The 26,468-nt window shown below is 36.8% G+C and overlaps 1 protein-coding gene across 3 annotated transcripts in view; it reads left to right on the forward strand.

Moving 5' to 3' along the window:
- The window catches only part of DNAJB6 (DnaJ heat shock protein family (Hsp40) member B6), a 108,559-nt gene that overhangs the window by 79,314 nt on the left and 2,777 nt on the right, over positions 1-26,468 (forward strand). For all 3 annotated transcript variants that reach the window (XM_058297613.1, XM_058297615.1, XM_058297614.1), the window contains one exon: positions 15,285-15,491. In XM_058297613.1, the coding sequence (XP_058153596.1) occupies positions 15,285-15,491 (207 nt within the window). The remainder of the gene's footprint in view (positions 1-15,284; positions 15,492-26,468) is intronic.

The following is a 26,468-nucleotide window of genomic DNA, read 5'->3' on the forward strand; positions in this document are numbered from 1 at the left end:
TATATCAGTGACATCCAGTTTGTTTTTTGTTGTTGTTGCTTGTGCTTTTGGTATCATATATAAGAAACCATTGCCTTATCCAAGGTCATGAATATGCCAGTATTTTCTCCTAACAGTTTTATAGTTTTAGTTGTTTTGTATAGGTTGCTAATTAATTTTGTCTTCATTTTTGTATGTAGCATGAGGCTTGGCTACAACTTCATTCTTTTGCTTGTGCATACCCAGTTGTCTAAATAGGTTTTAAAAATCAGTTATGAGATCAAAATACCTCAAAGAAGACCGAAGAACTCTGAGCAGTTAGAATTGTCATTAAATTTCTATGTGAAATCAACTATGTCTTTAGAAAAATGAGATTTGGGAAATATGTGATCCTAGAAAAATAGAACATTCTCTTATATGCCTCTTAAAAGATTTATTTCATGTATCATTAGCAATTTTGATCCATCTTTGGAAAAGCAGTGCTTCAAACATACATGTAAATTACTACAGAAGAGAAGAGTGATCTTGAAAGCAGAACAGTGTTCTAATGTAGCATGAATAGGTTTTTCTATATATAGTACACAGGATTCCATTTATAAAGACTACTAGTTTATATAGTTGGCATTTAGAAATGAATTTTGAAGGTTTTCCTTTTGTCTTCAACAAAACACATAGGCACACATGCTCACAAAAATACTTCTTAACCATGTTTTAGCTAAAGAGGGATGGATATGTGGCATCAGAGTCAACCACACAAAATTAACTTGTAGGAAGAAGAGGAACAACATGAACTGATAATGTGTTTTATGTGGTTGTGAGTTGATAAATTGTTGAGAATGAATGAATTTTAATCTGGGTCCCTCCATAGGTCCCAGTCCTGCCTAGACTCTCTTCCCTCTCACCTCATCCTAACATGTTATCATGTCATATTCATTATCCTCTGCTATTTTCCTGATTGTATGCTAGGTGTCAACCACTACTATATCTTACTGTGTCAGAGTACTAGAATAGGGTTCTTAATGAAGCTGAGGCTTGGGTTTCATACTTTTGTTCAGGATGTGTGTTATTAGTTCCTAGTTAATGTAAAACATACTAAGGTGGAACAGCTCTGAGAAGGGAAGTTAAGTGGTGTCCCCTGAGGCTGAGGAACCTCTGAGGGATCAGTTCGAAGAGGTTTTCCAGAAACAAACTGGATCCATGCCTTCCATCCCCTTTTACAGATGAGAAAATGGAGGCTGAGTTTGCTTCTGCTTTCCTTGATTTCTGTATTATAAAAACCTTACCAAACTCCCCTTTGGCTAGATGATGATAACACCTAATAGTGCCTTGTTTCAGGCACAATTATATTGTCCCAGCATTTAAAACCACAGCAATCTATAAGTGAATACAGTTTTATCCTCATTTTATTGAGGTACAGTGGTTGAGTGGAATCCCAGTCAAGTCTGGCTGCAAAGTTCCTAATCCCGGCATGCTCTTGTGCATCTTTTTTTTGCCTTGATGAAGCCTGTGACTAAAACTGGCCACATGCTTCATGAACTATCCCTCTGAGGAAACTAGCTCATTGTTTGCCAGAAAGTTGCTAAGCTGCATTATCTTGTGGTAACTAACAAAGCATTTGGTCCAAACCACAAATGAACGTTTGGAGTTTTAGTGCTGTACCTATTATGTGCCAGTTCCTGGAAGCTTCTAAAAAAAAGAGTTCTTTAAAGGCAGTCCCAGACTAAGGGAAGAGTATCTGTTTAGACATAATTTGTATCTAAACAATTACATTGTGAAGAAGTGTGTTAAAAAAATGCTAGAAGAGCAGGGTTAGGGAGTTCAATCTATGGGTTGTGTATTTTTTTTGTCTTTTTTTTTTTTTTTTTTAAATAAAAGACACTTTTTCGGAACTTCAGTAGAGGTAGGGACACCAGTCCCACTGGGATTTGTAGGATTCCTTTTTACTGTTTGCTAAAATCCCTCCTAAGTGGATTTTATGTACTATTTCATCTTGGGAGTCTTTTTTTATGTTTTCAGTACTCAGTCTTAAGGTGAGTTTCCCCTGTTTTCCTTAAGTTCACCTTTAATTTTCAATCCATTTTCCCTCTATATTCTACATTACTGCTCCCAGAATTCTATCTGCCTCCCAATCCAGATCCTGTGGATCCATTTTTTGTTATTTTCCCCTTTCATGTAATTGGTCATTCTTTCACTTTTTACTTCCTACTTTAAAAAAAAAATTATTACTTTTAAAATTTATCCTCCCTCACCCCCCCCATGGTTCTTTCTGTCTGTCTGCTCATTGTTTGCTGACCTTCTGGAGGCACAGGTAACTGAATCTGGGAACTCCTATATAGGAGGCAAATGCCCAGAGACACACCGCCTTCCCCAAAGTCTGAGGCGTCTCCTAGCCTATGGCATTTGCTTCTTTAGGTGTCTGCTCCTTGCGCTAGGGTATGGCATCTAACTGTTGTGTCAGGGTGCGACGTCTGTCTCTCGTGGCTGCGGGTGCAGATGACCACTTATCTTTAGGAGACTCCAGAACCCAAACCCAGGACCTCCCATGTGGTAGGTGGATGCCCAGCTGGTTGAACCACATCCACTTACCCTTACTTATTTTGATAAACTGATCCTTACAGCTGTACTCTCAAATGCCATTAACTTAAAAATTAATTATTAAATCATGATAGCATTTGTAGTATCTAACTCTTCTGCTTGCTTCTGACCACCTTCTCATGCCTTCTCAATTCATCTTCTACATTGTTACCAGTGAGATTGTTCAGATGTGGTCTTCAATATATAGGTAGAATTAAGTTACTCTCATTTATTATTAGTAATGTTTTGGCTTTTTAAACACTGTATAATCTGGTTTCAGCCTACTTTTTCTGTGTACTATAGCCATCATTCTATATTCAAATCAGAGTAATAGAGTACTTCATTCCTCTAAGTGGTCATCATCGCGCCTTTTTTTTTTTTAAGGTTTATTTTTTATTTATTTCTCTCCCCTCACCCCCTCCCCGCCCCAGGTGTCTGTTCTCTGCATCCACCTGCCGCGTGTTCTTCTTTTTGTCGCCTCTTTTGTCAGTGGCACGGAAATCTGTTTCCTTTTGTTGCGTCATCTTGCTGTATCAGCTCTCCATGTGTGCGGGCAGCATTCTTGGACAGGCTGCCCTCTTTTTCATGGTAGGCGGCTCTCCTTACTAGGCGCATTACCTGCGCGTGGGGCTCCCCCATGCAGAGGACACCCCTGCGTGGCACGGCACTCCCTGTGCACATCAGCACTGCGCATGGGCCAGCTCCACAGGGGTCAAGGAGGCCCGCGGTTTGAACCTTGGCCCTCCCATGTGGCAGGCGGACGCCCATCCACTGGGCCAAGTCCATTTCCCTCATCGCACCTTTTTACACGACTTTCCCATATTCTTTAATATATTATTCCCAATCCTGGCAATTGTATATTTGCTTTTCTATACTTTTACTCATCACTTAGGTCTTCTAGCAGTTGAGCCATTCTGTATGTTTGCATACCTTTAGTTAAAATACCCATCGTATTACCGTTTTTTTTTTTTACCTACCTTTGTCCACAACTGAACTCCTTAAACACAACAGTATCTCACTTTGTATCTCTAGTCCCTGACACCTTTTGGGCAATATTTAAGTGACTAAGTCTACTAGTGGGCTGGTGATGCATTTTACGATGTAATCTCAAATTATGTTAGTGCTATTCATAATTTGAATATATGTACAATTAACTTCCTCCTCCTCCCCTTATTCCTGCCCTCACAAAAAAGGGGAAAAAAGCAGCAGCCAAGTCCTCTTGAATTGTATGTATTTGGGAAAAGTGAGTCTCTTTTTATCTATGAGGGTTTGTTTTCATTTGCATATTATCAGTCAGACTATATACTATATTCAGGCTCCATTTCAGGAAAGAACTGAAGCATTTGATATGGTTGTGAACATGTAACAGCTGGTGATACATTCCTTTAATAGCTTCTAGATGATTTCAGTGATTTTTGGCTCGGGGGGATACTGGCAGATCTTGTTTTTTGTTTTTAAAATGTAACTTGCTGTTACAGGGAGGAAGTTTTTGAGTATACTTAATTCCCAAAATGAAAAAGATGCTTGAAGGTATAGTAACAAGTCTAAGCTTTAGTAATTTACAACTTTTAAAAAGTACTTCATGCATATAACACTAGTAGAAATTATACCGAAGAAGTAAATTATCTATGGGTTATAGAATTAGGAATGACATTTCTTTTTTTTTTTTTTTACCACTAAAATGTATTTCTATGTATTAACCTATTTATACTACAAAAAGCTAAACTAGAAGCATTTAACCAAATAGTGATAAATTTCCAAAAAAGAAAATGGTTAAGTAAATAAATATTATTTGAAAATATTAAATATTATTAAAATATTATTATAAAAATATTTAAAAATATTAAGGGAAGTTTGGAAAAGGAATAGAAAAGCGAAATTGGTTGGCTTTTTGAAAGTGGGTTATGAGGTGTCATTTTGGATATGGGGGGAAGAAACAAGTTAATGTTTTTGTTGTTTATTTGGTTAATTTACTAAGAGGAACCTTGTTGACTTGAGACATTTACTTGTTATACTTTTATGGACACTTGTTAGTAGTCCGTTGACAAGTTAGGCAGTGAGTTCTTCAGGAGAGCTCTTGCACAAGAAAAATAAAATGTTATGGCTGGAAAATTTCTTAAATTTGCTGAAGTGTGTATATAAAGATGTCTACTACTTGATCAACATAATCTGCCTTATGTTAACAGACAGTAATGGAAAGATTTGGCTAAATTTTTTCTCAATCTGGAGAAACAGCTATTAAGAATGTAGATATGTGGCAATGAGGCAGGTTCTCTTTCTCTAAAGTCATATTATAAAGGAAGGCACCTTCTCCACTCTTTTCCCCCAGGTTAATTAATAGATAGTAAACATGGTACTGTCAATATTTTAATTCTGATTTTATCTGATTTTAAATACTTTTGTCAAGAGAATATTGACATGTACTTATGAGTTTTGAAAGTTCTTGTTCACTTATAGAAAATACCTAGTATTTTGTATATCCCAGAAAAGCCTTGTAAAGTTAAAATATTAAATATATTGATTAATGATAAGATTTTAATTTTTCTTCATATTAGTTTCATTGTGAGATGAATTAAAGTGAAAAGAAGGAAATCCTGGGAAAAGCCCAAACATTGCTCTGTGGGATTAGCATGTCCCAGAACATATTTTAGTAGACATTCAGTTGTTGATAGCTAAATATGGTTTTGAACTCTGAAACGGACCTGATGATCTTAAATACTCAGTTTTTTTAAGGAAATAGCTATTATCTTTATCTTTTCTTTTATCTGGCAATTAACTTAATTCTGTTACTCTTTCTCCATGTTCCAAATGACTTTTTGCCCTCTCAGTGGCCAGGGCCTGCCATGAGTTACACATTCTGAACCTCTTTTCTGAACTGCTTTTCAGATAAAGACATAAAATGGGTGATGTAGTGATGGTGTTAATGTAGGTGATAATATAGGTGATGGTGTTAATAGTTTCATTTGGAAGACTAAATTTAATATGAAAGACATTGGAAAAAATGTGATATTCTGCATTGGGTTTTCAAGATTTTATAATTTCTTCTGGAGCCCCTCTTGGCATCCTTTACCCCCCACTTTTTTATAGGCCCATAATAATTTTTGTAGTTAATATAGTGGTGTAGTCATTGTTTATAAAGGGCAAAAATAGAATCTGCTGCAGAGAAATAGAATTTCCCACATTCTTTTCATCATCTGTGATGGTTTTCTGGATGGAGACTGAATAGAAATCATCGATTTTCATGAATCAAAACCAGTATTTTGAAAACCTAAGATCTAACACTTCAAATAGACATTTAATTTTGTCTAGATGAGATGTCAGTTGGGGCATAAAATAACCTTTCAACTTTCAACAAGTCATGTAAGAAATTATATGATCACGGTGAGTCTCTCTGAAGAATAATATTGGGACTTCCTTCAAGGTCACACCAGTACATGATGGCAAATCTGCTAGAATCCTTTCCCTCCAACTCCTGGTCCAGTAGTTGTTTTCCTAGTATGTGGTATTGTGACTACCGTGATATTTAATTTTTTAGGAGGTTAAAAAGTTTGATAACCTTTGCCTTGTTTTAAAATGGAGGTAATAATAAAACTGATTTTGAGTGTTGGCTAACTTCTTTGATTTCCACAGTGTGTTAAAAATAGAGTAGGATCTTGCTCCCTTTATAAAATGATTTATCTTAATACATTGTGGATAATTTTTTCTTCTTCATAGTTTAGATTTTACTTTCTGTTATTTGGATTCCTTCTTACTATACAAAATTATAGTATAAATATAAAAAATTATTTCTCTTCGTTTTGTAGTACAGATTGCTTTTAAATTGTGTAAATTATCTTTATGTTGTTTATATTAGGTTACCAGTACAGTAGAATTGATGTTTTTTATATAGTTCATATAGCAATTTCTGAAAATGAATATATTACCCATGTTTTGAAATATTATCTCATTCCATATGCCTTTCCATGTACTTTTTTCATTCAGTTTATCTGTAAGTGAGCTTGGTATGTCTTTCCCTCAAAAAATGGTCCTCTCCACACCCTGCAATTTAGTCAGTAGCCATCTCCTAGTCTTCACTTATAACTTGACTGCCAATTCTCAAGTAGATCCCCCTACTAAAAGAGAGTAGATTTACACTCAGAGCAGGCCTCTCTCTTTGCAAGGAGTAATCCAAAATGCATATCTTCCTAAATATGGGCTTGCACTGGAAGGACATGTAGGATGAGAGCTGGAAGTCTCAGAGGTTAAATCTCTACTCTTAACTCTTATGTTAGCCCTGTAATTGTGGGCTGTGAAATCACAAGGTCCTCAAATTTTAAAGAATAAAAGATACTGAGATATTGCTTATGATGAGTGCCATGAAAATTGATATTAATATTTTCTTTTAATGATACTTTAATTGCTTTAAACTGCTTTTATGTACATTGTGGCATTCAACCCTGTTGTTTGACCTTGCTCTTATTTCAAAGGTCAGGAAAGTGAAAGCTCAAAGAAATACAGGACTTCTCCAGTTCACATCACTGACCCTCACACCACTGACCCTATTGTAAGGCCAGTGTAGTTCCACTTTGTAACTACTTCTGATCATTAGCCTTGGCCTGTAGCAAGGAGTGCTGCATACTTGCTATCTTTCCATAAGCAGTGTTGCCATTATTTGTGCCATGCTGCTGCAATTTTTTACACTTTGTCCTACCTGCATTGGCCATTTCACATTAAGTTGTGTATAACTCACTTACTGTTAAAATTAGTCTGTTTAGAATTGTTTGTAACATAGACGTGATAAATTTAATAGGCCTTAAGTGGTGAGAGTGTTAATGTACGTTCAATTCTAGGAGAAAACAAACCAGTGATACTTGGGAGTTAAGCTAAATATTATTGCTAGGCAATATATACCATCGTTTTTATTTAGAGAATAGCAAATTCTTCAGAAGCTCCACCTTTGTCATGGTAGTTGAAGGGCATCATTCAATATAATGGGATGGAAAATAGGTAAAGTGACATATATGGGAATTCTATGCATTCTGAAAGTAATGAGGCAAGAAACTAGTGTTCAGTGAATAAGCTTAAACTCACAAGATTTGTTTCGTTAGGGAGGAGGTCTGTTTTAAAAGCCTGCGTTTTTAATGTTTCTTGAAGGAACCAGAATTGCCAATCCATTTCTTAAGTCACAGGTGACCTGATTTTTAAAAATATGTAATGCGTAATCTTTGGTTGCTTATTTAAAGTTAGTTTCTTTGGCTAAATGCATTTTTCTAGGGTAGGATAAACAGGTATGTTGTCTAGGTTTAAAGCACTCATCATCCTTAGTGCAAGAACTACCTCACTCCCTGCTTGATCAGGAGGTTTTTTTTGTAATTGGGCCTTATAGAGGGAAATGGTATGCTCTCTGAAGCCACAAATCTTTATCTGAGTCAAACTGATGGAGATAAGGTATGCCTCACTGTCTGAACCTCAGAAACCTAAAATATAGATACCTCTCTCAAGAGAAATTTTATTTTGTTTACTCTCAGTCTCCTTGCACAAGCACTGTTTCCCCCCACCCCCTCGATGACTCTTACTAGTCTATTTTCTCTGCTAGAAGATGAAGGGAAATTATGTTACTTTACAGGGCGACCTGGCAATAGCTCAGAGTTGGGTATGATGACAGTAGTAACTAATGGCATCTGCTGCTTCAGGGTTTGCAACCTAAGAGTAGGTTTCCATTTAGATTTTAATGTGGTTTGCTGGATGTTTGGCTAGGAAAGAGCACAAGAATATAGCAAAGGAAGGTTCTAACTCTGGCTAAGTTTTCTAAGCGTATGAGAGACCGTTTGAACTTGTAGATGGAAGAGTTAATGATTTTTAGCCACCACTATTATTATTTTTGTCAACTAAGCACAAGTGATAGAACCTTATTTGGATCTTGATTGCACCAAACTCTAACAAAGATATTCTAGTTATGAGGCAATTGGAAATTTGAACTTTGAGTGAGTACTTGATACTAAGGAACCTTGGTCCATTCTTAGCTGTGATAATTGTCCTGTGGTTATGTTTAAAAAAATAGTCCTTAATTTTTTGAGATACAGGCAGTGGAAATATTTGCAGATGAATTGATAGAATGTCTGAGATCGGCTTCAAAATATCAAAGGAAATTAGATGAGGTTTGAGTTGATAATTGTAGAAGCTGAGTAGAGGTTCCCGGGGGTTCCTTTCACTCTTCTGCCTACTCTAGGTATGTGTCATTTTTTTCCCCATTATTTTTAAGAGGAGTAGTGTAATATCTAATGGTTACTTATTTAAATAAAAAATGGTACAGCTACCTATATCTGTATGTGGGGTTGTTTGTTTGTTTTAAGGAGGTACCAGGAATTGAACCTGGAACCTTCTACATAAGAATCAGGTACTCAACCAAAGAGCTACACACTGCTCCCTGTATATGGTTTTGAATCCCTTCTCATTATAAGAGGATAAACTACATTCTAGAAACTTAAAGATAAATCCATTTAGCTTGTGGTGCAGGTGCATTTGGGTCATGGACAGACCTAGCCACTGGCCAGTGATTCACACAGAACACTAGGTGTCTAAGAATTTAAGGCATATTGGAAGCCATGAGGTTAAAGATGAAAAGGTGTGATGTGATGGGGGTATTTTGAAGCAGACGAGGATGTGTTGTGGAGCACTGTGAAATTTGCATAAATGAAGGCAAGATGTTTGAGAAAAACTTTGTGTGAGGTGCTTTGAGTTCTGCAGTTAGAAGTATTCTTGGAGTTCTTTGCAATTAGAAGTATTACTGTGGAAAAGCTTTAAGCCAAATGAATTCCTTAGGGGCCAGTTTTAAATACTGTCAAGTCTCATTTTAGAGTTGTATAGGGTTGTTTTGTTTTCCAACCCTAGGCCAGCAGACAGGAGCTCAGTCTTTGGATTCTCACATATCTTTGAGATTAGTTTTTTGGTATAAGCCCCAGCTCCTCCTTTCTCCATGGTGAGTTAAAGGAGAATAAACCAGGATCAAGGTAGTCTAGTAATATCCCAAGTTACTCTCTGGTGACTATAAAATTAATTGGGTGTCATTTGTTGTCCTTTAATGCCTTCTCTGTGACTCTGTCTACATAGAGAAGGCATGGCTTTGACATTGCATCACTCCTTGGCTGAACCTTTAGGTTTTAGGTATTTGTGAGGCCCTAATAGGTGTATCTGGAAAAGTAGTTCATAACTTGGGGTGCACGAGCTGTCACCTAATGACCTTTATGAAATCACCATGCCAGATTGCATCCTAGACCAGTGAAATTAGAATCTCTACAGGTGGGGCCCAGGCGCTAGTATTTTACAACTTTCCACATCTTTTCTCATTTCTCTTGCTCAAAAGTAGTTAGAAGCATTGGGGTTGGACAAATGTGATTAATTCACACTTTTATCAAATAAAACTAAGGAGCCAGCAGGACTTGTCTGGTGTTGGAATTGTGAGAGAAACAGTTTTCCCAACCAGTCCCTCAAAGGCATTGGAGGCAGAAGATACTGCAGCAGGGAATGAATGGCCAGTGCTCTTGATCTTGGACAATTAAAAAGATTGAAGTTGTTCTTAGTGATATTCTTGTTGAAACACACAGTTGTAATTCTTTTTTCATAGGTTAAAAATCTGAAAAATAAGTTTAAAGAAAGTAGTCCATATGTCACCAACAAATTATTAGTTTAAGGGATGGAGACTTTTCTGTATACTTTTGTCAAAATCTAGTGTTACACTGTACAGAGTAGGTTCAAGGTGAGCCCTTGAATGAAGGATATTGAGTGATTCTTTGCAGTAAATATCCAGTGAAGATTTTGGGGAAGGAGAGACATTAATCTTTGGTTTTCATTTTTTACCTTTATTTCTTTTCTTCATATCACCTTTCATGGTACTTCAAGAAATTATGGGGAACCTTGTGAAATTGATGACTTAATTATCTTTGAATGAAATGAGCCCAGCCTCAAAAAGTGAAGAATACTGACTGTGGGTAAGGAATGCCCAGTACTATAAACATGATTTGGTGGTGGTAGTGGTGTGTGGGGTTTGGAGTGATGCATAGAGATCACATTTGTCCTCCTTAAGGAACAATCGACTTGGGTAAGTAAAACAAAACATGTGAAACAATTAGGTGCTAAACTGTTAATATTTCTGCTACTTGTTCCAAAAAGGATTTGCTGTGGAGACTTAACAAGAGTTAAGTGCAATAGGAGTTTAGAGCAAGGAAGGCTTCACAGTGGTGGGACCCTGTAACTTGACTGCGGAATAGGATTTGCATAGGAAGAGAGGAGTGGGGAAGGAATGCTTTCCTGGTAAGAGAAGCAACCCAGGTAAGCATGAACAAAGAGTTTTCAAAGACCCATTAAATTCATAGATAAAGCTTTCCATTGGGCAGTAAAGGGAATAAGTTTGGAATAGGTGAGCTGAGGCTTTAATGATAGTAAATGTTAAAAATTGCAATTTTACTTGATGTGTGTCCTTAAGTCACTGGGATGATCTTTAAGGTCTTTGGTTCTTCCCACACCTCCAGGAGATAGGCAGTAAATATTGTTCTGAGGTTGCCGTGAATTCTAAAATTTATCAGTCTTTGCAGTTATTTGAATACCTTCTTAATGCTGAATGTATGACTGAGTCTTAGAAAAGGGCTATGAGACACAGTACCTTTGCCCAGAATTGCTTTCAATCTGCTTTTGGGAAAAAGTTAACTTTAACATTGACTGTGAATGTTTTGTATATTTGGTATGTTTGGTTTCTAAATATTAAGCTTAACATCTTAGTAACTATTTTCTAAACAAACAGTAAACACAACACTCTAATAAAGCAGCTCTGAAAACCAGTTACGTTTCTGTAAACTTAGGTTAGGTATGGGAAAGAAAGGTGGCTTGATAATCAGAAAACTGTGATGACAGTCTCTGTATCCAAAGCTTGATTTTTCTTATCTAGATTATGGTTTGTTTATGGTCCAGCAAAATTCTGAAATACACGAAATTGGAAAACTTCTGTACCAACAGTGTTGTTTTAACTTGTAAGCTAGCTCCAATAAACAATAATGGAGAAGAGCAGATGACAGCTTTCTATACACTGTAAAAGATAAAAATCAAAACCCAAAACCCCAGCAGTTATCTATTCAGGTATTTTTCTTGAAGTAGAGAAGGGAAAGTCTTGTTTGAGGCTGTAGCTGTTGTATGTGCAGAATTTGAGAGATCATTTTTAGAGATTGGGTTTCCCAAAAGGAGAATGGGTGGGGAAAACAAAACCTCTTTTCTCTCAGATTGACTTGTTTGTGAATTTACTTGAAATATTTGAAGGTTCATGGCTGCTAGTGAGGTAAGTGAAAAGAGGTAAAGGGTATTGTCCCTAGCTCTAAAGTAATAATCATGAAATTGTAATCCTTACATCCTGTACTTAAATCACAAGGCATCAGTATTTACAAAACCAAAAGAGATCTTTAAAATAGTATTCAGTTCTGCATGTCACATGCCTAATGTTTTAAAATGTTTTTCTCAAATGCTACACTTTAGTAGGCAACATTTAATTTTTAAAGATCACATCAAAATTATTAGGTGCCATTCTGCCTAGAGGCAGGAGATGGACTAGTTGACTTTCAAGAGTTTAACCCAAGGAATCTTAATATTCTGTGTCCTAGTTCTACATTCTTGCTTTTATTTATGTGGGATCCAATTTCTTTTTCCTTCCAAGGTGGAAAGAAGCTGCACATAGGCGTTGAGTAATGTTTAAGGCTAAAAGAGTTTCTCCTTGGTTTCTGGGGTGACTGTTTGCCATCGGCAGGGTGCGCTAGTGATGGGCCTGTGACTCATCACCGGGGGGAACACTTGAATCACAGGATGCAGCCAGGTGAGCTTACAGAAACGTTGTGGCCAAAATTTCCTTCCCACTCTCCCCCACTTTGATTTCATAATAAGATTTTGAGGTAAAATCGCAGTGGTCAGTCTGAAGCTTCAGCATATAACAGTAAATCTGATAACACTTGTTCCATGGATTCCTACTCCTTAAAAGGGCACCAAATAGCTGTAAAGCGTACTCGTTTTATTTACCAAAGAGCAAAGAGCGTAATGCTTGGTTTTACATTTCACAAGCCTCTTGCTGTGAGGTGAAATTCTCTTCTAATTGCTACCTCAACTTTTGACTTGGAATTGGACTTTCTCCTGGAAACCTCTCTGGTTACTTTGAGTCTTTCCTTAAGCATTTTCCTTCTGACAGGAGAAATGTTGTGTTTTTCTATGTAATTTTGATCTATGTGTGGTTCAAACCTTATTACATGGTTGGTTATTTCCCTTTACTCAAAGTCATAGAATTTTAGATCTCTAAGGGTCTTAGAAAGTACCAAGATCAACTTCTTTATTTTACAGGTGATGAAACCGAGTCCATGACTGAAGTACTTGTTCAAGACCAAAAGAGACAATCAGGTCTAGGGCTTTGGTTTCCTCTCAGCTCGGTAACTAGAGTTGATTTAGAGAGAATGCTGTGAGTTCTTATTCTCGTAGTGGAATGTGTCATTTCAGGGATTCTCGGAGGTACACGGGAGGACTTGCGGGATAGAATATTAAAAATGGGGTTATACTTAGCATCTGATGGTGGTGACATCTGCGAATGTCATGTGAATAGAATCAATCATTTCCTCCCATTTTGTATGATCTTGCACTGCTGAAAATAATTTATAGTTGCTTGGTTAAATGCCTCCAAATAAAACATTTGTTTGTTTTGTTCAAAGGGTGGGGAGATGTGATTAGTGTTGAAAATGAAAATTTGAGACCTGCTACTTAGTCTTTTTCCTCAGTAGTGGAGTGTCTGAACTCCAGAAAACAATACAACGCCCATATTAAGCATCTACTGTGCTCAGTGCAGTAGGGGATTCAGAGGTTTTATATAGCTTACATATTCCCCCCAGCAAACTTGAGACTTAATTAGGAAAACCTTTAAAATATAAGTCCCAGAATACCAGTTACTTGAAGTCTTAGTATTTTAAAAAATGAATTTCTTTATGTACTTGGATGAGATTTGTTTTTAGCTTACCTTCACGATCATGCTTTCTAGTGATCAGGGCTCTTACTTGAGGAAGAAAGCCTGAGAGCCATTACCTGCAAACAGGATTTAATTTGAAGGTTGGGAATCCAATCTTTCTGGTTAGACATGATTATATTGCTGAGATATAGTTTAATGTAATGATACTAAAGACTTAATTTAAGCTAAGTTTCTTGAGGACAGGCTTCATGTATCTGTTTCCCAGCTCTGTACTTATAAATGGTAATATAATTTTAAAAATCACTTAAATTATGTTTATTTCTTAATATATTTTATTTTTAGGAGTATTTAAATGAGCAAATGCTCCTTAATGGCTGAGGGAAAGAGTGTGGGAAAGAATGAAAAGCCAATATATGGGTAAAACTTTGTATTGTATGTGAGTAAGAATGTCATGGTGTGGTACCCTGTCTCAAATAAAGTGAAAAGGGAACACACCTTTTAGGTGTAATGATCCAGTATTTGAAAGGTAATTGTGTACTAGAAGACAAATGGGCATCTCCTTGTTGCTCCTAAGGCACAGAGTTTTTAAGAGGTAGGAGGAAATTTTGTGATTGGAGTTCTAACAGCGCTTTTTTTTTTCTTATATAACTTTGATGTGTCTGCTAATCAGGGACTTCAGAGAATTAAAGTTGGAATCATTTAGTAAATATCATTTGTGTTTTTCCACCTGATTTGCAAAACTTTTTTTCCTATTTTTCAAAAGATTAATAAAAAATACTTCATGTCAATAAAAAATAAGTGCACTTTGAATGTGTGTATGATGCTGTAGATCATGCATGGGAGGATTCAGCTCAGAGTTGAAAAGTTTTAGTATTTTTGCAAGGAGGGTTTGGGAAACATACTGTAATTTGATAGGATGGCTTTGATGGGTATTCTTGACTCTTATAGTTTTCTTATAGGTCACTTCTATTAAAACATTTATTTATTTAAAGATTTAAGTTTTATTTTAAGATTTATTTTTTTCCATCCCCCCTTGCCACTTGCACTCGCTGTCTGCTCTCTATGTCCATTAGCTATACATTGTTCTGTGTCTCCTTGTCTCCCTGTGTTGCATCATCTTGCTGTGCCAGCTCTTCACAGTGGGCCGCCAGCTCTCCAGGGTACAGACCAGGAGGCCCCATATGGTAGATGGGAGCCCAATCACTTGTGCCACATCAGCGTCCCTAAAACATTTATTTTAATGTTAAATGGAAAGGTAATGTCTTCTGTATCAGTGACTGTGCACAGATTCTAAAATTCATGCTGCATGAAAGTGGAATCACTGACTGGATCCAATGTCTTGTCTTTCCAGAATGGTACCATTAGATTGATTTTGTACAATGAACTTGTCAAAGATTGTCAGCCCTTGATTTCAATAATTCATAATTGCTCTAGGAGAAGATACTTCATTTGTGATTTCAAAAATCATTAATATGCCATAAGGATTGGGATTGGATTGGGTTTGGGTACAGTTGTCTTCCCTATGTCTCTTTTTTACTCTTTACCCTCCCTTGGAAGGCTGAGTTCAGGCCCAAAAAGCACAATTGCTGAAATAAGATTTAATTCTTTCTACTCCAGAAGATGGTAGCTATAGTAGATGGAAATCATTTACTAATGTGTGATAAATCTTTCAGGTTTGACATACGTATATTTTCCATTGTTTTTGAGTGGGATGGCACTCTTTTCTCAGAATGCCAAGATCACTTTTTTCTCTTGAATTCTATGTTTTCAGGTGTGGCAGATGAAGAAGCCTTTGCAGAAGAATGCAGGCGAAGAGGACAAAATGCCCTGCCTTCCCAGCCAGCCAGTGTCCGTTCGCTGAAGTCTCATAGACCTGCCACTTCACCCAAACATGTATCTAACTATATTTGTGAGGACGATGAGGAACAAGATAAACCTCAGGTCACCAGCAACTGGGATCCCTCCATTTATTCAGCAGGTGTGCAAAGGGAGACTAAGGTGGAACATACCAAAAGTGATACTTCCATTAATTCAGAAGGAAAAAAAGAGACAAAAGCATCCCTGTGCTGTTGTGTTCTGACTTGAACAGGGTGAGGTTAGGGAGAACTTAGGGAGAAAGAGCTGGTGAAAGTCTGGTTAGAGCAAAAGACTGAGTAGGAAGTTTGTATGCTCTTTGCTTATCTCCCAGAATATCCTGCAAGTGGTTTTTAACCTCAGTAACTCAAAACTTCCCCACAATTAAAATGGGGTCAGTTTTCTATGTGTATGAAGTGTATTGTTGTCTTAGGTGAAGGATGAAAGGTATCACATTTTGCAAGGTACTGCTCTTACATAAGTGCTCCCAGATTCTGCCTTTAAAAAAAAAAAACTTTCAACTTAATGTTGGAGATCTCTGTAACTTAACACCTGACACATGCCCCAGAGGCTGAGCACTAAACCGTTGATAGCTTATCCAAGAGAGGGCATGCAAGCGGAAGAGGATTCTTCATAAGATGGAGCCTACACCAGGCTATAAGTGAAAATATTACAACTAGTGGACACTTTGTGCTAAAGTTTTTTACCTTTCTTTACTACCCTTCCCATCTTTAGGTAATCAGCTTTACCTTCTTGTGTCTTCACTTATGTTTCGTTAAAAACAAAAGCAAAAAAAAAAAAAAATCCCACCAGAGTCAGATCCTGCTGAAAAAGCTTGATCTGTGCCAATTCATTCTTTAGTCATAGACAGAGTTTGAACCCTTGAGTCTCTTTCTACCTCTGACAGGTGCTGCAGATGTTAACAACCTCACGTATCTAGAACTCAGGTTGTGCCCTCTTCTAGGTTCGTCACTTTAGGTTTCTTACAGAGCCTGAATGGGTCTGTGAAGTGAGTCCACCAGTCAGTTCTTGATGGACTTTGAGGGTGTTCTTGTGGATGTAGATTTAACCATGTCTGAGTTCTAAAGCCAAAAATAAATTTTGCTTGAATTATTCATTAGTTTGAAAATTTGTGCCTATCACTAAGTAGATGAGTTGACTATGTAAGATTATGTTTTGGAGGAATGTATTAATATTTATGCCTGTGTCAAGCTTACTTTTAGGTATATTTAATGAGGTTAATTCTGTGGACTTGGGACAAAATTATTTTGTCTAAAAGCAGTAAATCAAAGTCTATTTGTTTCCTCTTCCAAAAATTTGTATCAGCAAATCAGTCCCTGGAAGTTACTTAAAATCAGTCTCTTCTGGTCCTTCTCAGATAAGCAGAGTTTGTATATTTATCTCTTGCCTGAATTGTATGTGATGGTTTTGAGGTGGACAAAAGAAAATGCAGCAGTTAGAGCAAGGATTTGCTCTAGTGACCCATTTTCCCCACCTTGAAGGATATAGTGTTTTCTGGAGCTTTGTGATGACAGACACAGCAGCCAACTAAAGTGATGCTCAGGCACAACTAGGCTCTGTGATGGAGAGTTGCCAACAAAAGCAGATGGATGACTTGGAGACATTAGCCTTTTCTTGTGTAATTGAATGAAAAATAGAGACAATTGCTGAATGAATTAAATTCTGCATTGAATGGACTTGAAATTTTCCGCCCTCCCCTCCCCCCCCCAATTCTTATCAACTCCTGATACCGAATGGTTTGAGGGTGGGTTGGAGGAGAGAGAGTATTTTATTGAAGTCTTAGCAAGGAACAGGATTGAGTAGTAAATTGTTTCCCTGAACAAATAGCACTCTTAGTTATTTAAAGGACTAAGTTCCGTTGGGGCCTTTGGGGCCGGAGGACACTGTAAACCTGGCAAACTATGTCATGATTTATCAGATTCCAAGATAAGGTGTACAGGTACAGACTGCCTGGCAGAGTCTCATTTAAATAGTGTAAGCTTACTGGGATAGGAATAGTAAATGTTGCAGGCAGACAGAACCCGAAAGGGGATATACATATTTCAAACTAGTCACATGCCTCTCACTTATATACCTTTTTGCATAGATGACCAAAGACCATGCTTGTTGAATGAAAAGTTACTTGCCACAATAGAAGAATTTGTGGCAAGTAGGAATTGGTAGTAAAAATAGAAAAGTCGTTCTTCCGTAAATCTGTTTTGTCAGTTTTTTGTCATCTGATTTCTTACTACAAAAAAAAATTTTTTTTTGAGTGCACAAAACTATGTTGACCTAAGAATCCAAACACAAATCCTTATACACAAAAAAAGGTAAATAATATCCTTTTATTTTGACTAGATTCTTTTTACTTGACCTTAGATCAGGTTGAAGGTTTACCTGGAGCTTGTAGTTCTTTTTTGGGGATATTGGAACGGAAGAGAGCATGTGCTTTTCCATGAAGTTTTCTGAATGCTTTTGGAATCAACCTCTTTTTTGGGGGAGAAGGAGGGTCTTGTTTCCTTTTTTCAATCACATTATGAAGTCTTGCAAAGAGTAAAATTATCAGAGTTAAAAACATACTTTTCATACAAATACATAGTGTCACATATCAAAGATTTATTTATTAATTAGAGAAATTGCGGGTTTACAGAACAATTATGCATAAAATATAGTATTCCCATATACCACTCTATTATTAACACCTTGCACTGGTGTAGTACAATAATGTACCACAAATTATGAAAGGACATTTTTATAATTGTAATGTTAAAACTATAATCCATGGTTTAAATTAGGGCTCAATGTCTGTGTTGTGCGGTTCATGGATTTAAAACTTTCTTTTGATTCTGGCAGCATGTAGACTGAAGGTCTTTTTAAAAAACTCATTGAGGGATGACAAAGCTGCTTCAAAGGAAGATTGGAGAAACTTAGAGAATTGAAAAAAAAAGCTGGAATAAAATTGTAAACTTAGATACAAAACTTATTTTTGCCTTACAAAGCAGCTTTGGGAATTATCTTTTTCTACCAGCAGAATGATTTTCCATCTCTACCACACAAAAATCAGTCACACATCAGTCTGGTTTTATCAGTAATAAAGAACAAGTTGAAGAAAATCTTATCCTCTCTTGAAGACTTATTATATTGGGACTTTCCTGGTTTTTGCACTGAATGTCCTATGTCCCAAGAAATTCCTCAGTCACAGAAAATCAGGATGGTTCATCAACCTAGACTGAAGATTATCCCTAGGCAAGTTTCTGTATGCTCCAGTATGACCTTGAAAGGTCATACAATAATATTTTTGCCTTATTTCCATAGTAAACACCTCGTAAGGAGCTTAGTCACCAAGCAGTGTTCAATATCCCTGCTTCAGCCATTTGACCAATCACTAAACTGTTATAGTGTCCTGTATGAAGTGTATATACTCATCATCCTTGCTGTTTCTAGGAAGGAATTTTTCTAGGCTAAAAATTTGCTCTCACTGGAGATGCACTACTCAAAATGTATTGCTTATGTGAGAATTTTCCATATTCATGGTCTTATATAATTCAGTATCAGGATGCAACTAAAGTAATCTAAGAATGTTTACTGATAAAGATAGCAGTGAATGGCAATTTTATTTTCAACTAGAATGAGTTTATTGCTTAAGTAGCTTGTGTCAGTGTTATAAAGGTGGTCAAATGAAAATGTAATGCAGATTTGACTTGCTGATATTTGCCATTTTGTTGAATGTGCAATTGCATTGAATTACTAAACTTTAAAACTTACCCTGTTTTATTTTAAAGAGCCAAGGCAGTTACATGTCTCATATTGAATGTGACTGGAACTAGTAAATCTTTTTGAAAAAGGGTTAGTAATATTTTTCATTGATGAATTCCACACATCCTGTAGGCCTATCAAGAACATGTAATCATTAAAAAGGAAAATTAAAATTATTCAATGTGAAAAAAAATTCATGAATGAAAGAATAAAGTTGATCCTTTAACTTTTTATTTTTCAGTTTGATGAAACATATCCAGGAATGTTGTAGAATGTTTCCCTTTTTGCAGTAGCACAGCACAGAGCTTATGAAACTAATAATTGGTATTTAGCCCTATTACTAACTTTTGGCAACTTGAAGTTTATTTCTTTAATGAAGCTAATTTATGAATTTATATGTTTCTCTGTTAAGAATCAACAATATTTTTAAAAGTACTTTTCTATGAAGGCCTTTTTTAAAAATTACTCATTTAGGATGAGGACTCTTAACCAATTTGTTAAAATAAAGTCTGGAATAAAAGTTAACAGTTCAGTGAAACTCTGTCATGATGTGTAATAAAATCTAGACAAGTGAGGAGACAATGGAAAGAACCATCTCTGTGTATTACTTAAATATATTTCCTTTAAAGAAAATTCAGATGAAAGGGTGATTTTTTTCTTTTATTAACTTAAATATTGAAAATTTTAAAATAATAAGCCAAAGTATATTACAATGGATCCCATGTACCCATCACTCACTTCAACATTTATCACCTCAGGGCCAGTCTTGTTTCATTTGTACTCTCATTCACAGTCCTACTCCTTATGATGTTGAAGGCTTCTTGGCTGATGCTTCAGAGTTGGGCATAGAAGCCTGTATAAACTCTAATTCCACCAAATCCTTTATTCTACCAGAGCTCATTGAAGGGGTGAAAATGCCTGTGGATAAGGGGAATCAGCAGATGTAATTTATTTTCATTTACAAAAAAGCTTTTTAATAGCATCCCACCCAGATGCTATTAAAATGATAGTAAGAAAAAAGAATAAATTGTTATGCTTGGCTATTTGCCTCTATAGGTAAGGGTGGTTTGGGGATCATAATCATGAGACAACTATTACTTTTAAATTGAAATTCTGTAAAATCAGAAAGGGTGTTTTGTTTTTAAATAAGCATATATTTCTCTAACTCAGGTTAAGGCCCTTATTTAAAATTGGTTTTGCTGAATCTTAGACTATAGGTAACTACTTTTGAGTGGGAAATCAAGTAGGTTTTGGATTAGAACTTATTTACCTCAAGATTTATAAGGATATGCTTTAGTAAATAGTTTCTAAAAGACAAGAGTTTGAAAAAAGGGAAGCTTGCATAGAATGCTGGCTGCTGTATATAGATTTCTGAACCAAAGGACAACTCAAACTTTCTCATTTTAGAGTTCCTGTATTCTTGGCCCCTTCCATTTACACAAATAAGTATATTTTCATTTCATTCCTCTCAATTTGAGACATTTAATTTGAATTAGACAGGGACAGGGATTCTGTTAAACTTCTGTTGTTGTTTTTTGTTTATTTTTTAATAAGACTTTGCAGGGGATTTCCCAACCATACAGAATTAGCTCTAAGAATAAATGAAAACTTATTTTTCTTGTTTCAGCCCCAAGAATATGCTTCCATAGTGATGAGAAAATTCTGTTCACCTATGCATACCTCATCAAGGTGTTGCTACTCTATTAACACTGCTTGAAATAGTTCATTCTTTGATAGGGGGAGAAAAACATGGTGGAGAGTGGTAACATAAGGTCTGCATTGTCTTTTCTTAAGATCTCTTGATTGGTACTTGGTGAGAGTTCTTTTAGGCAAATGGCAAGCCTCTGTCAGGGACAGGCTGCATTTTTTACTTCTTCCTTCTAGCACAGTGATCCTAGTGCTAATATGTACCTATAAGCTGAGTTGATGTCACCCACATCCTGACTACATAGGTCATATACCTGTGTGATGGGATTTGTTCAGCCTGAGCATATCAGATGTGCACCAAATGTTCCCTGCAATTTTATCATTTGTGTTGGATGTTTTTTAGTTTCTCTAAAGTTATTTTTCTCTGGTCTTTTTCTTTTTGCTCTTCAGCCTGAATCATTTTAATTGTTTTACCTTTGAGTACACTAATTCTTTTGCCATCTTTAATCTGCTGTTGAAACCACTTGGAAAATTTTCTTTTCCATTATTGAGGTTTTTCAACTCCAGTATTTCTGTTTAGTTCTGTTTTAAATTTTCTTTGATATTTTTGTATTCATTCGTTGTTTTCCTAATATCTTTTAGTTCTTCCTCAGTGCTTTACCTCAATGAACATATTAAAGATCATTTTTTTAAGCCTTTGTCTAGGATGTCCAAATTCTAGACTTGTTCACTTATGCTTTCTGAATTTTTGTCTTGTTCCTTTGTTTGGGCCACCATTTCCTAAATGTCTTGTAATCTTCTGTTGCATACTGTACATTTTACTAATTCATTATTTAATATTTATTCTAGTATTTAATCCCTGAACTGTCTGTTCTTAAATTTCTGTCCAGCTAGAAATATGTCAGAGATTTCCTTGAGTGCCAGCAGCTAAAAAAACAAACCAGTGCACAAAACACTTTTCACAGTCTTTGCAAATTGCTTTGCACTAGTTGGTACTCTAACAGAGTTTAGCCTCCTGTAAGAATATCAGCCCGAGGAGAAAGCTAGTCCTTCTTTTCTGATCCTGTGTCTTATCTGGGGCTTGTTCTAGGCTTACACTCATTGTCTTAGGAATTTTTCCATTCATTCTCCTCAGAATATTTCGTTATTTCCCTTATGTTTTCTTGACTTACTGGTTGTTTGAGTATGTTGTTTAATTTCTGCTTATTTGTGAATTTCAATTATCCCTATGTTATTGATTTCTAGCTTTTTACTATTGTAGTCAGAGAAGATACACTGTATGATTTCAATTTTTTTAAATTCATTGAGATATGTTTTGTAACCTAACATATAGTTTATGCTGGAGAATGACCATTGTACACTAGAGAAGGACATGTAGCCTGCTGCTCTTTGGTGTTCTGTATTACCTGTTATAATTGGTTTATAGTATTGTTCAGGTTTTCTGTTTCCTTATTGATCTTCTGTCTAGATATTCTATCCATTATTGAAAGTGGTGTATTGAAGTCTACTATTAACATAGAACCATCTGTTTTTCCCTTTAAATCTGTCAGTATTTGCTTCATATATTTTGGGACTCTGCTGTGAGGTGCATGTATATTTATAATTGTTATATTTTCTTTTTGAATTGACTATTTAGTCAGTATACAGTGACCTTCTTTGTCCCTCTTAACAGTATATGACTTTCAGCCAAAATATTTAGCTTATAGGGGAAGTGGATGTGGCTCTAGTGATTGAGTGCCTGCTTCCCACATGGGAAGTCTTGGGTTGGATTCCCCATTGCCTCCTAAAAACAAAAGCAAACAACAAGCAAACAGATGGAACAACCAACTCAGGGGAGCCAATGTAGCTTAGTGGTTGAGCACCAGTTTCCTACATACAAGGTTCCGGGTTCAATCCCAGCCCTGGTACCTCAAAAAATAAAAATTAAAAAAAAAATGAAATTTTAGCTTATATTAGTGTAGCTACATCCACTCCCTTGGTTACTATTTGTGTGGTAAATTTTTTTCCATATTTTCACTTTTAACCTACTTGTGTCTTTGAATTTAGGGTGGATCTCTTCTAAACAGCATGTAGATTCTGTGAGGGTATGGAACCCTGGACCATATTACACTGCCATCTTGGTCAAACTCTGGTCTTAAAATTCAAAATGACTTCTAGGAGAAGTGGCATAAGAATAAGAAAAATTTGTAAGAAATTAATTCTTTAGCTTCTCTATGCTGTGACAGTAAGATGATTTCCTGGGAAGCAGCCAAGGTAGTGGTGACATAGTAGACTGTGTTAAAATTCTAATTTGGCTTTTTTTAAATGTGTGCTCTGTGGTAAATTACTTTGCTTCTCTGGCCCTCATATTCCAGATCTAATCAATGAAGGGCCTTTTGTTAGGATTTTTTGATAGGAGAAAAGCAGGGGTGAAGGTGGATAAGTAAATGCTGGAATTCCCAAAGGCTAATGTTTTATGGTTCAGTTTTGTCTGGGAGTAGCTTCCACAATCAGTCTTTTCTTGTGGCATGGTAGGAGAAGAACATCCTTCAAACCTGGCCAGAAGCCTCTGTTACCCTTGAGAGATCTCCACTACCCTATCTTTGGTAGTGGATGGCTATCTTTGATTTTTGTTCCAGCATTTCAAGTTCTGCTCGCCTTTCCATAGTGGGTTTTCCAGGGGTTGGCTTTCAGGAGCATTTCTTAATCCTTTGCTCCTACTCTCATTGGGCTTTCTCATCTTCAAATATTGTAGTTGAGTTCAACTGTGATCACAAGGTCAATATGGGAAAATTTTGATTTTCTTACTTCCACTTGGATTAACTTCCTGGGCCTCAGAGGGGTATAAGTGGAGTTAAAATCAATTATTAGGCAAGTGGATATAGATGAGGTGTTTGAGCACCTGCTTCCCGGGCACAAGGTCCTGAGTTCAATTGCTGGTATTTTTTTTTAAAAAAAGATTATTTATTTCTCTCCCCTCCCCGCCCCACCCCGGCTGTCTGTTCTCTGTGTGTATTTGCTGCGTCGTCTTTGTCCGCTTCCGTTGTTAGCGGCACAGAAATCTCTGTTTCTTTTTGTTGCGTCATCCTGTTGTGTCAGCTCTCCATGTGTGCTGTGCCATTCCTGGGCAGGCTGCACTTTTCTTTTGCGCTGGGCGGCTCTCCTTATGGGGCGCACTCCCTGCACATGGGGCTCCCCTATGCGGGCGGGGGTGGGGGGCGGACACGACATCCTTGCGTGGCAGGGCACTCCTTGCACGCATCAGCACTGCTCATGGGCCAGCTCCACATGGGTCAAGGAGGCCTGGAGTTTGAACTGTGGACCTCCCATGTGGTAGACGGACGCCCTAACCACTGGGCCAAGTCTGCTGCCAATCGCTGGTATTTTCTAAAACAAAAAGAAAAAGCAAACAGGGGAGCAGATGTGGCTCAAGTGGTTGAGTGTCTACCTCCCAAATGGGAGGTCCTGGTTTGGTTCCCAATGCCTCCTGAAGAAAACAAACAAACAACGAGCAAAACAAATGAAAAAACCAACTCAGGGAAGCTGATATGGCTCAGTGGTTGAACACTGGCTTCCCACAAACGAGGTCCCGGGTTCAGTCTTTGGCCCCTAGTACCTCAAAAACGAACAAAACAAAACAAACAAAAAAACCCAACTTTAATTAGGGAGCAGATGTGGCTCAGTGGTTGAGTGCCTGCTTCCCATGTATGAAGTCCTGGGTTTAATCCTTGATATCTCCTAAAATATATATATCAATCAGTGATAAAACAGGTTTGTTTCTTTTTCTTTTTGGTTTATTTTATATGTAATTGTAATTGAGACTTTTGGGAAGAAAAGAGGCCATCCTTACCTCCCAGCAAAACATTGCAACTAAAATGAGTCACAAACAAAGGAATCTACTGTGTTTTAACCTCTCCATTTCTCATCTCATATTTCGTGACCCCAGTACCATAATCAGTTGAGTTTTCAGATAACTACACATGGTGGGCTTTTTAATTTAATTCACTGTCAGTGTTAATGGAGCCACCAGTGTCATTAGCTTGCCATTATTTATAAACTTCTTCCCTGTTTTGAAAATCGCTTACTTTCACTGATATGATTCAAAGCTGAACTTGGGAACTAATTGCAGAAGCAATTCATTTTGAAGACTTTCTCCACTAAAGACCTATCTGCAACCAAATATGGACCTTCCTTGATGTCACTCTCTATTTGTACCTACTATCTTTTAGAAAAACACTATCTTTTAATTTTTGAATTATTAGATTTTAATTTGTAGAAGTAGCTTTCTTTTGAGCACCTGAAGTCTTCATAATTTTTGTGATTTAATAATGCATGAGTAAAAAATATAAAACCCAGCAAGGTATTTCCTCAAGGTCAGGTATAGGATATAGAGGGTTCTAAAATACTCTGGCACATACACAAACCAGATCTGTCTTACTAAGCACTTTCAAAGTTACAATTGTTCTGTGTTTGTTACCTTGAAGGGTACTATTTCTTCACCATTCTTTCATTTTATTTTCCTCTTGCTTCCTAGAATCTCATTACCTTCTGTGAAATGCAGTCTTTTTGGCCCCAGGTTTACCCTAGAATCAGTTGTAGGAAGCTGTCAGAGTGGTATGAAAAACCAAAAATTGAGTCCTTTGAACTTCTGAAGCTGATGGTTTGAAACTTCTGATTGAATGTATACCAAAGAGTATTTCTTGGGCTAGCTTTTTGCTTTGGAAATGATACTAGGAAGAAAGGATAAGAAAAAAGAGCTACTTTCCCCCAATTTATCATGGACACTTGATTCAAGCCCCAAGATATTTCCTGCCGGTTTCTTTTCTCAGTGATGTTAAGACCAGGAAGTAGCTTAGAACATTGCTTTTCAGCTTTTATCTTGGTAATAGAAGAAGGGGCACTTGTTGGAGCCTCCAAATTCCTAAACAAGTCCTCTGAGCCTGAGTAAATGTCAGTCCTTAATTTTTTGGATGAAGTCTATTCAAATTGCTTTCTAGGGCTGATGCTTTGGAAGCAAGGTCCTCAGTAAGCTTCTACCCATAGCTAATCCATTCTCTGTTGCAATGGCATCTGCTTAGCTTAGCTAATTTGTCCTTTTCATGTTTTAAAACTTTAAGGTAACTTTCATAAACATATGGCATTGATTGGTAAAGCATTTTACAAAGTAAAGTAACCTATTTTGCTGTTCTAATAGGGTGGCTAAAACATTCTAATTGCATGGAAACCTTGTAAAAGTTGCATCTCAGATATGCACACTTTGAAATAAATGTAATGAATTATTGGTGAAAGACTTTTGAGTGTGGAATAGACGCATTAGATGAGAAGTTTAGGAGCTACTAAAAGCCTCCTCCCCCTCCCCCCTTTTTTTCAATTTAAGGCACTTGTCACCCTACACGTGGAATGAATCAGCACAGTGTATTGAATGTCTCTGAGTAAAGGGCTCTGAATAGGCTCCCGGCTTAAAAGAATATGTGTATTTATTCAGTTCGGTCCTGTAACATGAGTAAACCACACTCAGTAGGCTTTCACCTGATAAGAGAGAGAGAAGCCCTATTTTATAAACATGATGGTCATTAGCCAAGCATGGGACATGTGTCAAGGTTAAGTTATAGATTAGTTGTATGCATTTGGGCCGGTAAACCCATTTAATTAAATCAAGAACTTTGGTCTCTACCTAATGATTATAAGGTGAGTCCCTGGTATGGGTGAATACAATAAT

The sequence above is a fragment of the Dasypus novemcinctus genome, chromosome 5 (genome assembly GCF_030445035.2).
Source record: "Dasypus novemcinctus isolate mDasNov1 chromosome 5, mDasNov1.1.hap2, whole genome shotgun sequence".
NCBI classification, from domain to species: domain Eukaryota; kingdom Metazoa; phylum Chordata; class Mammalia; order Cingulata; family Dasypodidae; genus Dasypus; species Dasypus novemcinctus.